A 15,321-nucleotide genomic window follows, 5' to 3' on the forward strand; every position below is an offset into this window, starting at 1 on the left:
ACTTGCATTCATTTCTGAAGGATACAAATTCTTGAGATGGTCTAATAACTTTATGCTGTCTGATATTGTAATCAAAAGCTGCCTTCCGAGTCCACTGGCTTGTACTCAATACTTCAAAGTGAAAAATTGGATGTGTTGGTTCACAGGGAATCTAAAACTGTGTGATTGTTATAACAGACCACTTAGAAGAATTGATAAATTTCATTACAGAGAATGAAATCATTTGAATTACTTGAACTGCACAATTGTTGAATATAAATGGAATTTTCCCTCTATAGAAAGAGATGCAAGGACCAGTCAAAGTGTAGCTGTAGATCAGAAGATCTAAGTAAAAGTTGAAGGGGTTTTCCCTGATTCTGCATCTTGTGCTTTCCATTATAACTTTGATTTATTGTTTCTTTAGGGCACCCATAGCTTATCCACCATTACATATGTTATACAGGCTTCCTTTATTTTCAATATGATTTATTTAACAATAGTTTCTGCAATTGATGCTGCATTAAGGCTTATTTATGCAGAGAAGATAGTGATATTTCTGTCAATATGAAGTAACCATGAGTCAGGAGATAAACTTACTGCAGCAGAATTGCAAGTATGGAGGGTAGCCCTTTATTAAATCACTGCGTAGTATTGTCAACTCGACTGTGAATCCCAAAAAATACTGTCTCTGAGCAGTCAAACCAAACCTTTGCCCCCACCTCCAAAGAGACATGAATCTGGCAAGATACCGTGAACAAAACCAACTACACTTCAAATGGCGAGTCAAGGTCTCTTGCTTAGATTCACAACAAGCAGTTCCGCTCCCAGCCTCTGGCTTGATTTCAAGTGGTGAGCAATTTCAAGATTCTAAATCATTGCAGTATGGGAAACAGCAACTGCAGCACTAGAATAAACGGTGGAGGGGGCGGTTTAGAAAAAAATCACAGCAATATTTCATTATTTAAAGTACACAGTCTGATAGGTCCTGCGGGGAGTTGGTCCAGCCTTTCCTTTGAACACCGCAAGATGGTTGGTTAGTCTGCTTGTACGATGGATGTTTAAGGTCACACTTCCATCCCAACTGAAGAGGAGCAGTCCGATTGGGTCAGCAGCAAGCATTTGAAAGGGAGGGAGTATAAAAGATTCCAATCAGATGTTCCATCATAACTGGGTGGCCATCGTATACAGACATATGTACAACATAATGTAGTGCAAAACATTAAAGACAACATTTGTTCACAGTTACACAGGAATTTGATGCCTTTTTCCTCTTAAATATATAAACATTCCATTGAAGGGAGAACATGTGCCCTTTACTGGATTGTACCTTGTTTAAAACTTATGACATGCTTACAAAGCAAAGCAGGCACTAACTGCTCAGAATAATACTGACTAAGTTTCTTTCCATTCCACCTATTTTCGCCCACCCCCACCCCCAAACAATTAATTCTGGTCATGATGTGCTTCGTCATAGTCCATTATGCTGAGCTGCCTGACGCTTTCAGAACTGGGAACTTGAACAGGCACCTGCAGTTTCAAAGGGCCCAAAGAACTGCCCAGCTCTATGTCACAGTCAGTTTTGAGGGAGTCTAAAAGGCTGTCCATCTTCGGCCGCTCATTGTCACATTGGCTTTCACTCTTGTTCCTGAACAGCTCACGGGCACGCATCCCAAGGAAACTCTTGGAACTGGGATAGGAGCCAACCGTGACTGGTGTCGTGGGCTGCTCCAGAAAGATCATACTTGGGGCACGCTGGCTTTGGTCCATCATCTCGGTCATCATTGGAGGTGGCTCTGCTTTGCTTTCGGGAGATTGATCAGCCGATGTGCTGGGGGCCACTGGTGGCTTGGCTTGTTCATTTTTGGTCTCCGCATCCAAGGTCTTATCAAGTGATTCAGAAATAATGTTTTCAGATCTATTAATACAAGAAAAGCACCATAAGACAAGGCCATTAAACAGCAGACAGGCAGCAAGACTAAACTGATTGTCTACATTAGCTCATCAGTTCTCAGATCTCACCTAACATTGAATATATTCAAGTTAACACAACCCTTTGGAGGATGGATAATTGTGAAGGAGAAAGGACTCCACAGATTGACAAATTAAGACTTTAAAATCAATCCTAAATGATTTTAAATAAATCCTGTATCTTGATAGGGCAGGGTCATAAAACTAAACAGAATTTAATTCAAACTGCTTTCAGTTTAGGTAGGTAATTATACAACACAGGTGCCGGTTCATTCTATTTTTACTGCCACACCAATTTTCAATCAACTTCAACCCCATTAGAATGACTTTCCATTCCTGCAAGCATGTTATTAGGGATACCACAAGGTACCTGGCACCTCAGATAAGAGGGGATTCACTTGCTCATGTGTTCACAACCATATGACATAGTGTCTCCACTTAACCTTCACACATACAATCCCAATAGGAGTTGCCAGATCAGGGAAAAAAAATCGGTAAACTTATTCCCCAATTTGGAGATAAAGACCAAACAATGGAAAACATATGACCCAAATCAGGTCATTGACCCAAAACAGAGACAAACATTGCCTTACCTATAATTTTCAGCCTTTGCTGTGTTTTTTCCCCCTCCCAGACCTCCTGTATACTGTTCTGGCACAATTAGCTTAAAAAACACATTTGATGCAGCATATGGAAGTTGCATTAAAATTAAGGAATGGGAAAAAGAACTTAAGTCTCTTTTTACCCATAGAGCAGTGGGAAAAAATTTTACAATTAGTTAACTCCTCTTCCATTTGCGCCAAACATGCCCTAATACAATTCAAGGTTGTACATAGGGCTCATTTGTCCAAGGATAAACTTGCTCGATTTTATTCTCATGTTAATCCAATCTGCGACAGATGTCACTCTTAAGTTGCCTCATTGACTCACATGTTTTTGTCTTGCCCCTGTTTGCAAAATTACTGGAAAGATATTTTTGGTATTATTTCAACAGTTTTGAGTATCAAATTGCAACCTCACCGATTACTGCAATTTTCGGTCTACCAATAATAACAGGATAATAGTTGTTTATCCTCCTCAGCCCGACAGATGATTGCATTTGTCACATTAATGGCTAGAAGATCTATCTTATTGAACTGGAAAGAAATTAATCCTCCAACTACATTTCAGTGGTTTTCCCAAACTATTTCCTGTTTGAGTTTAGAAAAAAATCAGAAGTGTCATTTTTCATCCTTCAGTTAAATTTGAAGAAACTTGGAGACCATTTATCCAACATTTTCATACGAGTTAAACTGACCTTTCCCAAACATTATTCTTATCATCTTTAATTCTTTGGATAGAGGAGCAGAGTTATTGACACTGCTGTGTATACTTGATATAATACAACAGCCCATGTCGGTTAGGTTAATTGTTTTCTTTTTTTGTTTTTTTTTTATTTTTCCATTTTTTGTAACCTACTATGAGTTTGGGAAACTATTATATGTGAATTAACTGTATTTGTATTTTAACCTATTAATTATGTATTCTCAAGCTCTTTGTACTCTATGTTTTTCTTATTATGCTTGTTTGAAAATTAATAAAAAGTTTTAAGAAAAAAGGAAGCTGCATGATATAACATGATTGAAAGGTAAAGCAAGACTTTGACTCCACACCGATCCGGTATGACAATCAAATATTCTAATTATTTCACTGAATTATAAAGCAGGAAGAATGGTTGGACCTCAGAAACCAAGATATAAAAAGTGGTGATATTTCATTACAAACACCTGAGTTTTAAAATGTATACATATCTGCACATACGGTAATAACAAAATGTAGAAAGCAGGCCATGACAGTGACATTGAACGTTGACTTCAGCTGAAGAACAGAATAATTAATGGACTACTTGGGCAAAATGAGCCTCAAGGGCAGAAGATTGCCAAACTCATGCATGATATTTTAATCTAACAATTGAGGAACTTATTTCTGTGGAAGAGTATTGTAAGACTTAAAATCTTACAGCATTAGAAGTTATAATCAGCAGAATTTGTTTATTTTGTGATGTACTAGTTCTATTAAAAGAGAAAGTTATAGCTTTTGTCTGAATAAATGTTTTTACTCAAAGCTGGAGTTTTAATTTTTTTTACTGTCCAATGTCCAAATTTGTTCTGTGAAAACCTGAAAGGTCTTTCTCAGTTCCATGATTTTTCAGTAGATAATATTTTTTAGACTCAAAGGGGAAAAAATCTTGAAGCTTAGACTTGTGACAAACTGTCTTGATGCAAACTGCTGCAAGGTATCCGCTTTCCTTTATGATCTGTCCATCTTCGGGCAGACAAGGTTCAGATGTTTTCACTTGGTTAGTCGGAAACAGATAAAGAATTCTAACCATAGGTGAAAAGGAGCATTTCAATTCATATGATACAAGATTCATTGAGTTAACTTAAAAGAACCTACTTTTCCTCTGCAGACTGAGCAGTACTTTCTGCTGCAGATATTTTCTTTGGAGGTTCTGTCCGCTCCAACTTGCTGTAAAGTTCCAATATTTCAACCTGTAGAGTTTGTATTATCCGTTTTTGAGCTTCGTATCGGCTTTCTGCGGCTTGCAGCTCTCCACTGAAAGAAACAGACAATCAGGATGGTCAGATACCTTCAATGCCAGCCCTCCCTACTACCATACAATTCTCAAGGTATCATTCTAGATGGCAACAGCGAGAAGAAGATAAACCTCAATTGTTCACTGAGACAAAAACCCTAACCATGACCATGGAGAAGGTGCCACATGAGGCTACTTATCAAGTCAAGAGCCCATGGTATTACAGGCAAGTTACTGGCATGGTTAGAGCATTGGCCGATTGTTAGGAGGTAGTGAGTGAGAATAAAACGATCCTTTTCTGGTTGACTGTTCCACAGGAGTTGGTATTGGGATCACTTTTTTTTAAAATGCAGTATATCAATGATTTAGATGATGGAATAGTTGGCTTTGTTGCCAAGTTTGCAGATGATACAAAAATTGGTGGAGGGGCAGATAGTGTTGAGGAAACAGGTAAGCTGGAGAAGGACTTAAGACAGTTTAAGAGAATGGGCAAAAGAGTGGTAAATGAAACACAGTGCTGAAAAATGCATGGTCATGGACTTTGGTAATAGAAATAGGCATGCAGATTCTTCTAAATGGGGAAAACATCCAAATATCTGAGATGCAAAGGGACTTGGGAGTCCTTGTGCAGAATGCCCTAAAGGTTAACTTGCAGGTGGTGAGGAAAGCAAATGAAATGTTCACATTGATTTCAGCTCTAAAATATAAGAGCAGGGATGTGATGTGAGCACTGACGAGGCCTCACCTTGAGGACAGAGCACAGTTTTGGGTTCCTCATCTCAGGAAAGTGCTAGCATTGGAGAGGGTTCAGAGGAGGTTCACAAGTACAATTCTGGAAATGAAAGGGTTATCATACAAGAAATATTTGACAGCTCTGGGTCTGTACTTGCTGGAATTGAGAAGGATGGGGGGGGGGGGAAATCTCATCGAAACTATTCGAATGTTGAAAGGCCTGGACAGAGTAGATGTGGAAAGGATGTTTCCCATGGTGGGGGTGGGGGGGGGGATCTGGGGTAAGAGGGCACAGCCTCAAGCTAGAGGGGCATCCATTTAAAACACACGTGGAGAAATCTCTTTAGCCAGAGGGTGGTAAATTTGTGGAATTTATTACAACAGGCAGCTATGGAGGCCAGGTCATTGGGTGTACTTAAGGCAGAGATTGATAGGTTCTTGATTAGACATGGTGTCAAAGGTTACAGGGAGCAGGGCTGAGGAGGGTTTAAAGAAACAGGAAGGGCGCAGCAGACTATACGGGCCAAATGGCCCAATTCTGCTCTAACATACTACTCCCACCATACCTAGCCATATTTTTCACATTCTCCAGGTATTTTTTTTGTTCCACTAGAAGATGCTCTTTCTTATTGAGTTGGCTCTCAAGTTCCATTATACGCCGCTGTGACGCCTCCATCCGCTGTATGTGCTGCTGGATGCGATTTTTCATTTTCTCCTTCTCTCGAATTAAAGTTGCCTGAACCATCTCTGTCTCTGCTGCCTGAACAAAATGACAAAGGCGAGGTTGAAAGAGGGGGAAGGAATGAAAAAGGATCTCAGTGAACATCAGCAAATTGTTCTCTAGATGACAGTGATATAAACAGCCACCTGCTATGGAGTTTAAAATTTAGACTGAGAATTGCAATTCCATAAAAGGCGTCCATTTTTATAATAAAGTGTACTGGTATGAACTTATCAAAATGTGATTGCACCCTCATGCCAATCAGAAGAAAAGCAGCATAGTTTTCAGTAATCTGCAACTAGAGTTATATGTACAGATTCAAAACAGTGAAAATGGGGATAGTCAATGCAGAAAGACCATTTATACACATTAAAAATAATGCAATGACCAAAATAGAAATTAATTAAATCAGAAAATACTGAAATCACTCAATAGGTCAAGCAGCATGGAACGGATGGCATGGTAACATGGCAGTTAGCAGAACGTTTTACAGCACCAGCTATCAGTGAATGAGGTCCAATTCCCACCGCAATCTGAAAGTAGTTTGTACCCCTGTGGGTTTCCTCTGGGTGCTCCAGTTTCCTCCCACATTATAACGATGTACATTTTAAGGCTAGTAAGTTGTGGGCATGCTCTGTTGGCACTGGAAGTATGGCAACACTTGCAGGCTACCCCCAGCACATATTCAGACTGCAGTGATCATTGATGCAAATGACACATTTCACTGTGTTGAGGTACATGTAACAAATAAAGCTAACCTTTCTTCATAGCACTTGTGCAGTGAGAAATAGTTTTTGATTTACATTTATTACTTTTACTAGAAAAAGTTTTGTATTTAGGCAATTCTAATGAAAGATCTTTCCTCTTTCCACAGAATATGCCCAAACTGGAGCACTTTCAGCATTTATTTTTATTTTCGCCTTCCAATATCTACAATATCTTTGTAAATTGGCAATGGTCTTAACGTTCAGGCAGTATACAATCAGAAGGTATCCAAGTAAAATGCCCCATGACACTTCATAAAAGCTTAATCTGATAAAGACACCAAGAAATTGACAGATGAGCAAAGGTACAGTGGCATGCAAAAGTTTGGGCACCCCGGTCAAAATTTTTGTTATTGTGAATAGCTAAGTGAGTAAAAGATGACCTGATTTCCAAAAGGCATAAAGTTAAAAGATGACACATTTCTTCAATATTTTAAGCAAGATTACTTTTTTTATTTCTATCTTTTACAGTTCCAAAATAATAAAAAAGTTAAAGGGACCAAAGCAAAGTTTGGACACCCTGCATGGTCAGTACTTAGTAACACCCCCTTTGTAAATGCTTGCTGTAGCCAGCTAAGAGTCTTTCAATTCTTGTTAGGGGATCTTCGCCCATTCTTCCTTGCAAAAGGCTTCTAGTTCTGTGAGATTGTTGGGCTATCTTGTATGCACTGCTCTTTTGAGGTCTATCCACAGATTTTTAATGATGTTTAGGTCGGGGGAACTGTGAGGGCAAAGCCTTCAGCTTGTGCCTCTTGAGGTAGTCCATTGTGGATCTTGAGGTGTGTTTAGGATCATTATCCTGTTGTAGAAGCCATCCTCTTTTCATCTTCAGCTTTTTTTTTTAAAAAAACACATGGTGTGATGTTTGCTTCCAGAATTTGCTGGTACTTAATTGAATTCATTCTTCCCTCTACCAGAGGAATGTTCCTCATGACACTGGCTATAACACAAGCCCAGAGCATGATCGATCCACCCCCGTGCTTAACAGTTGGAGAAGTGTTCTGTTCATGAAATTCTGCACCCTTTTTTTCCCCCAAACATACCTTTGCTCATTGCAGCCAAGAAGTTCTATTTTAGCTTCATCATTCCTCAGGACTTGTTTCCAAGATGCATCAGTCTTGTTCAGATGTTCCTTTACAAACTTCTGCTGCCGAATTTTGTGGTGAGGACGCAGGAAAGGTTTTCTTCTGATAACTCTTCCATGGTGGTCATTTTTGTGCAGGTGTCACTGCACAGTAGAACAGTGCACCACCACTCCAAAGTCTGCTAAATCTTCCTGAACGTCTTTTGCAGTCAAACAGGGGTTTTGATTTGCCTTTCTAGCAATCCTACGAGCAGTTCTCTCAGAAAGTTTTATTAGTCTTCCAGACCTCAACCTCACCTCCACTGTTCCTGTTAACTGTCATTTCTTAATTACATTAAACGGCTACCTGAAAACACTTTTGCTATCTTCTTTGTTATCCTGATGAAGGGTCTCGGCCCGAAACGTTGACAGCGCTTCTCCCTATAGATGCTGCCTAGCCTGCTGTGTTCTACCAGCATTTTGTGTCTGTTGTTTGCTATCTTCTTACAGCCTTCTCCTGCTTTGTGGGCATCATTTATTTTAATTTTCAGAGTTCTAAGCAGCTGCTTAGAGGAGCCCATGGCTGCTGATTGTTGGGACAAGGTTTGAGGAGTCAGGGTATTTATAAAGCTTTGAAATTTGCATCACCTGGCCTTTCCTAATGATCACTGTGAACAAGCCATAGCCCGAACAAGCTGATTAAGGTCTGAGACCTTGGTAAAAGTTATCTGAGTCTGTCTTCTCCATTAACCACTCATTTATACTAATTCTACATTTATTTTTAATGCAATGCTTAACTTGGAACCTATGCAGCCCATACACAGTTGTATGAAGGTAAATACAAAGCAAATCTGGGATAAATGGGTTGATTAAAATGAAGTCAGGCAGAATTCAGAAGGCTGACGGATAGACATGGGAAGCCAAGGGGGGGGGGGGGTACTGGTCAAGAGTAAGAATTTGAATTAAGGTTATGAGTACCCATGCCATGCTTTGCACAACCGTTTCCCCTTGTATAAAGCTTAGAAAGGCTAGTTCTCAAGTTCAATGATCTTCAAATGTAATGATTACCATGCACTACTGCAAGATTTGACCCATTTCTCCAGCAGCTTTGGTTTCAAAGAACTGTTGAACACGAATGTTTCTGGAGCTCCAACAACATACACAATCTAGTTCCAAAGCTCTGCCAATAACCTTACCTTAGCGGGGCCCATCTGTGAGTGTAGCAACTTCTCCATGTGCAGTTCATTCACTTCGCTCAGAAGTAGAAGCTGTTTATTCAACCATTCCATTTGCTGCTGCACAGATTGGGTACTGGTGAACTGGGAATAATAAATATGATCAGCATTTCATTGCAAACAAAGGCACAGAGGGGATGGGTAGGGAAGAAATGTTTAGAGGATGATGGGAGAGCTAGACCTTAAGAAATAGGAGTAAAACTAAGTAATTCAGCCCATTGTGCCTGACTGCCATTTGATCATAGCTAATTTTTCCTTCAGTCCCATTTTCCTGCCTTCTTCCCATAACTTTTGACACCTTTACTAAACAAGAACCTATCAACCTCTGCTTTAAATATACCCATCGACTTGGCCTCCACAGCTGCCTATGGCAATGATTCCAGATTCACCACCTTTTGGCTAAAGAAGTTGCTCATCTGTTTTAAAGGGATCTTTCTATTCTGAGGCTGTACCCTCTGGTCCTAGACTCTACCAGTATTGGAAACAATCTATGTCCACTCTATATAAACTTTACAATATTTAATAGGTTTTAGTAAGATCCCCCCCACCCCCCAATTCCTCTAAACTCCAGCAGTACAGGCTCAGTGAAGCTCAGACATTAACCCCTTCACTCTTGGGATCATTCTCACAAACCTCCTCTGGAACCTCTCCAATGCCAGCATATAGGGCTCAAATTTCTGAGCAACATCTACACAATTCAATGAGGTGATGCCAAAAGAAGCGTGGATAATGGGACTCCTAACTCTCTCCATACAGTGGGAGGTCAAGAGGAGATATGAACACAGGTGGCTTTGGAGGAAGTAAAGATTTCACAATAGATAACTTTCTTTAACAGCAGTATACAACCAGTTACTAGTGACCACCTAAAAACACAAACCATAGTTATGTACAGTAGTGTGTTTCAGTTACTGGACTAGCAATAGACAGTAGGTGCAGGAGTAGGCCATTCAGCCCTTCTAGCCAGCACTGCCATTCACTGTGATCATGGCTGATCATACACAATCAGTACCCAGTTCCTGCCTTCTCCCCATATCCCTTGACCCCGCTATCTATAAGAGCTCTATCTAACTCTCTCTTGAATGCATCCAGAGACTTGGCCTCCACCGCCTTCTGGGGCAGAGCATTCCACATATCCACCACTCTCTGGGTGAAAAAGTTTTTCCGCATCTCTGTTCTAAATGGCCTACCCCTTATTCTTAAACTGTGGCCTCTAGTTCTGGACTCACCCATCAGCGGGAACATGCTTCCTGCCTCCAGTGTGTCCAATCCCTTAATAATCTTATATGTTTCAATCAGATCCCCTCTAATCCTTCTAAATTCCAGTGTATACAAGCCCAGTCGCTCCAATCTTTCAACATATGACAGTCCTGCCATTCTGGGAATTAACCTTGTGAACCTGCGCTGCACTCTCTCAATAGCAAGAGTGTCCTTCCTCAAATTTGGAGACCAAAACTGCACACAATACTCCAGGTGGGGGTCTCACCAGGGCCCTGTACAGCTGCAGAAGGACCGCTTTACTCCTATACTCAATTCCTCTTGTTATAAAGGCCAGCATGCCATTAGCTTTCTTCACTACCTGCTGTATCTGCATGCTTGCTTTCATTGACTGATGTACAAGAACACCGAGATCTCGTTGTACTTCTCCTTTTCCTAACTTGACTCCATTTAGATAGTAATCTGCCTTCCTGTTCTTGCCACCAGAGTGGATAACCTCACATTTATCCACATTAAACTGCATCTGCCATACATTTGCCCAATCACCCAACCTGTCCAAGTCACCCTGCATTCTCATAACATCCTCCTGACATTTCACGCTGCAACCCAGCTTTGTGTCATCGGCAAATTTGCTAATGTTACTTCTAATCCCTTCATCTAAATCATTAATGTATATTGTAAACAGCTGCGGTCCCAGCACTGAACCTTGTGGTACCCCACTGGTCACAGCCTGCCATTCCTAAAGGGACCCGTTAATCGCTACTCTGTTTCCTGTCAGCCAGCCAATTTTCAATCCATGTCAGTACTCTGCCCCCAATACCATGTGCCCTAATTTTGCCCACTAATCTCCTATGTGGGACTTTACCAAAAGTTCTGATCCACTGAATGATCACCATCGTAGATAGAGTACTTAAATAATCCAGATAAACTTAAGTCTCAGGTCATCACAACTATGAAAGTACTGGTCCATCGGGTTAATTACTGTCCTTAGGAGATTGAGATCTTGTCTTTGCCCTTGCTGACCCATTTGTGCTCTAGATCCACCAACCACCAACACAGTAAGCTCCAAACTGGGGGGGGGAGGGGGAGAATTGGAGGTGACAATAAATACCAGCATTACCAATGACAGTGATTCACTGGAAGCGAACTAATAAAACCATTAGCTTGCACTTGGAAAGTCTCTCCTCCCCACCCCACCATTGCCTCTGTTAGATCCAGTACAGACAACCAGTCTATATGATTTAGGATTTATATTGCTCATCTGGACCTGAAATAATGTGGTACAATTTGCAGAAATCCACTAAGGGGAGTCTAGAACTAGAATGCATAGGTTTAAAGTGACAGATGAAAGTTAAAGGAGATTTGAGGGGCAAATTTTTCACCACAGAAGGTACCAGTTATCTGAAACAAGCTACCAGTGGTGGTGGTGGGAACAGATGCAGTTATAATGTTTATAACATTACAATATAATGTTTATTATAATGCCTGACAGGTATTTGTATCAGAAATGCAGAAAGGGATACAGGCCTAATGCAACAAATGGGTTAGTGTAGATTGGCATCATGGAGGTAAGTTGAGAGGGCTGTTTCTATGGTGTACAATGCTATGAAATGGCTCTGAGGGCAGACAGCAAGTGTTTAAAGTATCCATGTCAGCTCAATGAGTATTTGGATTTGTATCCCATAGTGTTTAGAAGTCAGTTTGGTACTCTCGCAGCACAGCTCTGGAATGCTACATTGTGTTGCAAATTTCATTAAGCCTGAAGCAAAGCCTTCAAGTCAGATGACAGCATTCCCACCAAGTAACAACTAAAAGCAGGATCAAAGTCAGTCTTATTTCCTCATCCGCAAAATGATCCAAATGAAGCTTTTAGTCAAAGGATGCAGCACTAATTGGAATAAATGTCATCAATTTCAAAGAGCAGTGAGGCAAGTATGACTAACATTGCATTGGTACTTGCACCAGGATAGGTAGCAAGTAGTTTTACTCTAACCCTTTCTGTTTTGGATGTGTCTCAAGGACTAAGGATTTGATTTGCCTTCTACACTAGGTAACCAATCAGCACTCACTGAGAAACTCTATACCTTGTCAATAAGAATCATGTCTCTTCACTGATGCAAGCAAATATTGGGAATGCAATTATCACAAGGCCAGAATAAGGAGGAGAAAACTCATAACATTAAAGCAATGCCAACGGTTACCCCAAGGCAGTTTAGGATTTTATTTCTATGAAGTAGATTGTCACATGTGTTACCTTCTCAGTCATCTGGTTCAGTAGATATTCTGTATTACATGCTTTGTTATTTGCCTTCTGTAGCTCCAGCTTCAGTTCTCCTATTGTCTTCTGACAATCTTGTAGCTTATTCTACAAGCAGAAATGACATGAAAACGAGATGCTCATACTCAGGATACATAGATACAAATGAAGCAAGCAGACTTCAAATACTAACAGCTTGAAAATATACTACCCATTCCTTGAATCTCACTGCATCAAAATCCTAAAACTCCTTACCCACCAGTACTATAGGAACACCATCACACATCTTGCAATAGCAATTCAAGAAGATCATTGCCACCTTTAAGGAAAAGGATAACCAAAACTGTTAAGGCTGATATCATATTAATAAATGGGAATTGGAGAGATGCAAATTCTCTCCTAACTATTGAATTCAGTGGATCTTACTGGTTGTTAAGTACTCAGTTATTTACTAGCATGCATTTTGTTCTTTATTATATAGAATGACGTGGCCAAGTTCTGTGCAAACAAAAACTTTCCACCATCTTGGTCCATGTGATAATATGAAACCAGCTCCAAGATTAATTACGTGTGTACATGCTGATTAAAGTAACTCAATGAGTATTTATGAACCAACTGAATATACCAAATTCAACATTTAATTTCCCATTCCATTCCAACACCCGAAATGAGCCCAACTGCAACATTTTCCAATACTCAGTCTTTACCTGTAGCTCCTGGCAGCTGGCACGATAATCATCATGACCCTTTTGGAGCTCTGCAATCTGGCTGTTGAGATGTCCGGTGATGGAATCTTTCTCTTTTTTCAGCTGCTGATACTTATCCTGCTCAACAACTAAACTGTGCTTGAGAGATCCGATATCCAATTCCTGGAGTTTCAGTTGGTCCTTCTGCATATCAGAGTTGGCAGAAAAAGGAATGAGACTCATTGCAACTGTGAGGAGATAAACTTCATTCTATTCACAGACAATAAACAAAGTTGATTAATGCATGCTGCTCAAACCTCTCCACCTTACTGCTGATTTAACACACTTAAACAAAAAGCTGTATTTGTCTTACCCATGCCTAGTTGAATTTTTTTGACTGTACAGTTCCATTATGGCACCAACCCTCTTTTCCAAAGGGAAGAGGGAAAAGAGCATTAATGGAAGCTAAATATTTTCAGCTTCAGGGTTTTGCAGGGTCTGGTGAAGGAGGATTACATTAGTAGCAATTTCTAAACCACCAAGAGTGCAAACCATGAATAGTATTTCTAGAAAACTCTACAACCAATACCAATGTTAACGCTGTACAGACAGTATTTACTGAATACATTGCATTAACTTTTATGTTCTGAAGATCACCATTGTCACCTGTGCTGCCCAAAAGAAGTTTGTACCATGTGGGCCTCCTCTGGATGCTCTGGTTTCCTCCCACAGTTTAAAGACATACCGGCTGGTTGGATAATTGGTCATTGCAAATTGTCCTGTGATTAGGTAAGGGTTAAATCTGGGTGGCGCAGGGACAGAATGGCCTATTCCATGCTGTACCTCAATAGTTATATGAAAGGATTTCTATGCTGTAAATCACCATATAAATTACATGTTGATTTAAGAGGAATGCAGATAGAATTGGGCAAACATCTATTATGCTGTATCTGAGCTCTGGGATTTCTTACATCCAGTTTAACACAAGATAGCAGAGGAGCTTCTGCTTCTGCTTCTGCCTCATAGCTCGAAGGGCCAGGCCCAGGATGAGAATAAGTTGCAAGGGTACTGGGACATAACCAGAGGCAAAATGGGACTAATGGAATTGCACAGTGAGCCACTATGAACCTGACAAGCTGAATAGTGTCTTAAAAAATGGGATTCTACAGATCAAGTAACATGAAGTGTTGGACTTTCTGAGCTCCTCCAGCACTTATGGATGATCTCTTTTCATTCCCAGTAAAATAAGAGGTTAGAAAATAGCTTTCTGGTTCAATACACAACCAAAGTATACACAGCGAAGTCCAAGTCATAAATGAACCTTCCTGCACACTCAATGCATAGAAAGAGAATCTTTTGCAACCTGAAAAGGTGTTACTGAAGAAAACAGCCAGAAGAGTAACTGCAAGAGTTTTAATGCCTCACCATAGCTAAGTTCTGCTCCTCCAGTGCAGTTGCCTTGAGAATTTTGCGCAGCAAACGCCGGTTCCGAACGGCATGCTGTTCTCGCTTATAGCGCTCATAAAGCAACTGGTTGTGCAGTAGAACAAGTTGATTCCTAAGAGTGTGCAGCTCATCCATGGGGGCAGAACCTAGGATTAACAGAACAATCAAAAGCTATACTTTAAAGGACTAAAAGCTTTCGCCAAGCTGTAGCAATAACAATATTTCCTGGTTTCATGCAACTCCAATTCTTCACGAGCAGGCTTCTAAAACATCTTGCGCTCAATAGCATCTAGGAATTAACCTTGTAAAATATGCTTTATGAAGTGTTGAATAAAAATTTCAAAGTCAGATTTATACAGATGAATCCACTAAAGGAACATTTGCCAATGGCGGAACAAAATAAAGATGAAAAGTGACCAAAATTGATTTGAAATTATATGGCTTATTTAAGATGGTTAGAACCTAGGATAACTAGAGCAGATTTTTGATAAAAACTGGAAGCAGGAGATACATGGGATTGTTGGGCTGTGGAGAACAGATCAAAATTTAAAAAGCAAATAATTACCAAAACAGCTGCAAGTATTCTACAGGAATAGATTAAAGTTAAAATACAGATGGACTATTGGACAAACTCTTATTCAGAGCAAAATTAGTAATTCGTAGTTCAGTTAGGAGGGAAT

General features: G+C 40.1%; 1 protein-coding gene across 6 annotated transcripts in view; it reads right to left on the reverse strand.

Annotated features, from left to right (window-relative positions):
- Positions 1 to 430: 430 nt before the first annotated feature.
- Positions 431 to 15,321, reverse strand: part of tsc1b (TSC complex subunit 1b) — an 81,863-nt gene continuing 66,972 nt past the window's right edge. For all 6 annotated transcript variants that reach the window (XM_059994154.1, XM_059994156.1, XM_059994155.1 and 3 more), the window contains 7 exons: positions 14,621 to 14,787; positions 13,217 to 13,399; positions 12,507 to 12,617; positions 8,999 to 9,121; positions 5,821 to 6,014; positions 4,384 to 4,542; positions 431 to 1,894 (listed from right to left, as the gene is read on the reverse strand). In XM_059994154.1, the coding sequence (XP_059850137.1) occupies positions 1,423 to 1,894; positions 4,384 to 4,542; positions 5,821 to 6,014; positions 8,999 to 9,121; positions 12,507 to 12,617; positions 13,217 to 13,399; positions 14,621 to 14,787 (1,409 nt within the window). In that variant the 3' untranslated portion in view covers positions 431 to 1,422. The remainder of the gene's footprint in view (positions 1,895 to 4,383; positions 4,543 to 5,820; positions 6,015 to 8,998; positions 9,122 to 12,506; positions 12,618 to 13,216; positions 13,400 to 14,620; positions 14,788 to 15,321) is intronic.

Source organism: Hypanus sabinus, chromosome 18, assembly GCF_030144855.1.
Source record: "Hypanus sabinus isolate sHypSab1 chromosome 18, sHypSab1.hap1, whole genome shotgun sequence".
Taxonomy (NCBI): Eukaryota; Metazoa; Chordata; class Chondrichthyes; order Myliobatiformes; family Dasyatidae; genus Hypanus; species Hypanus sabinus.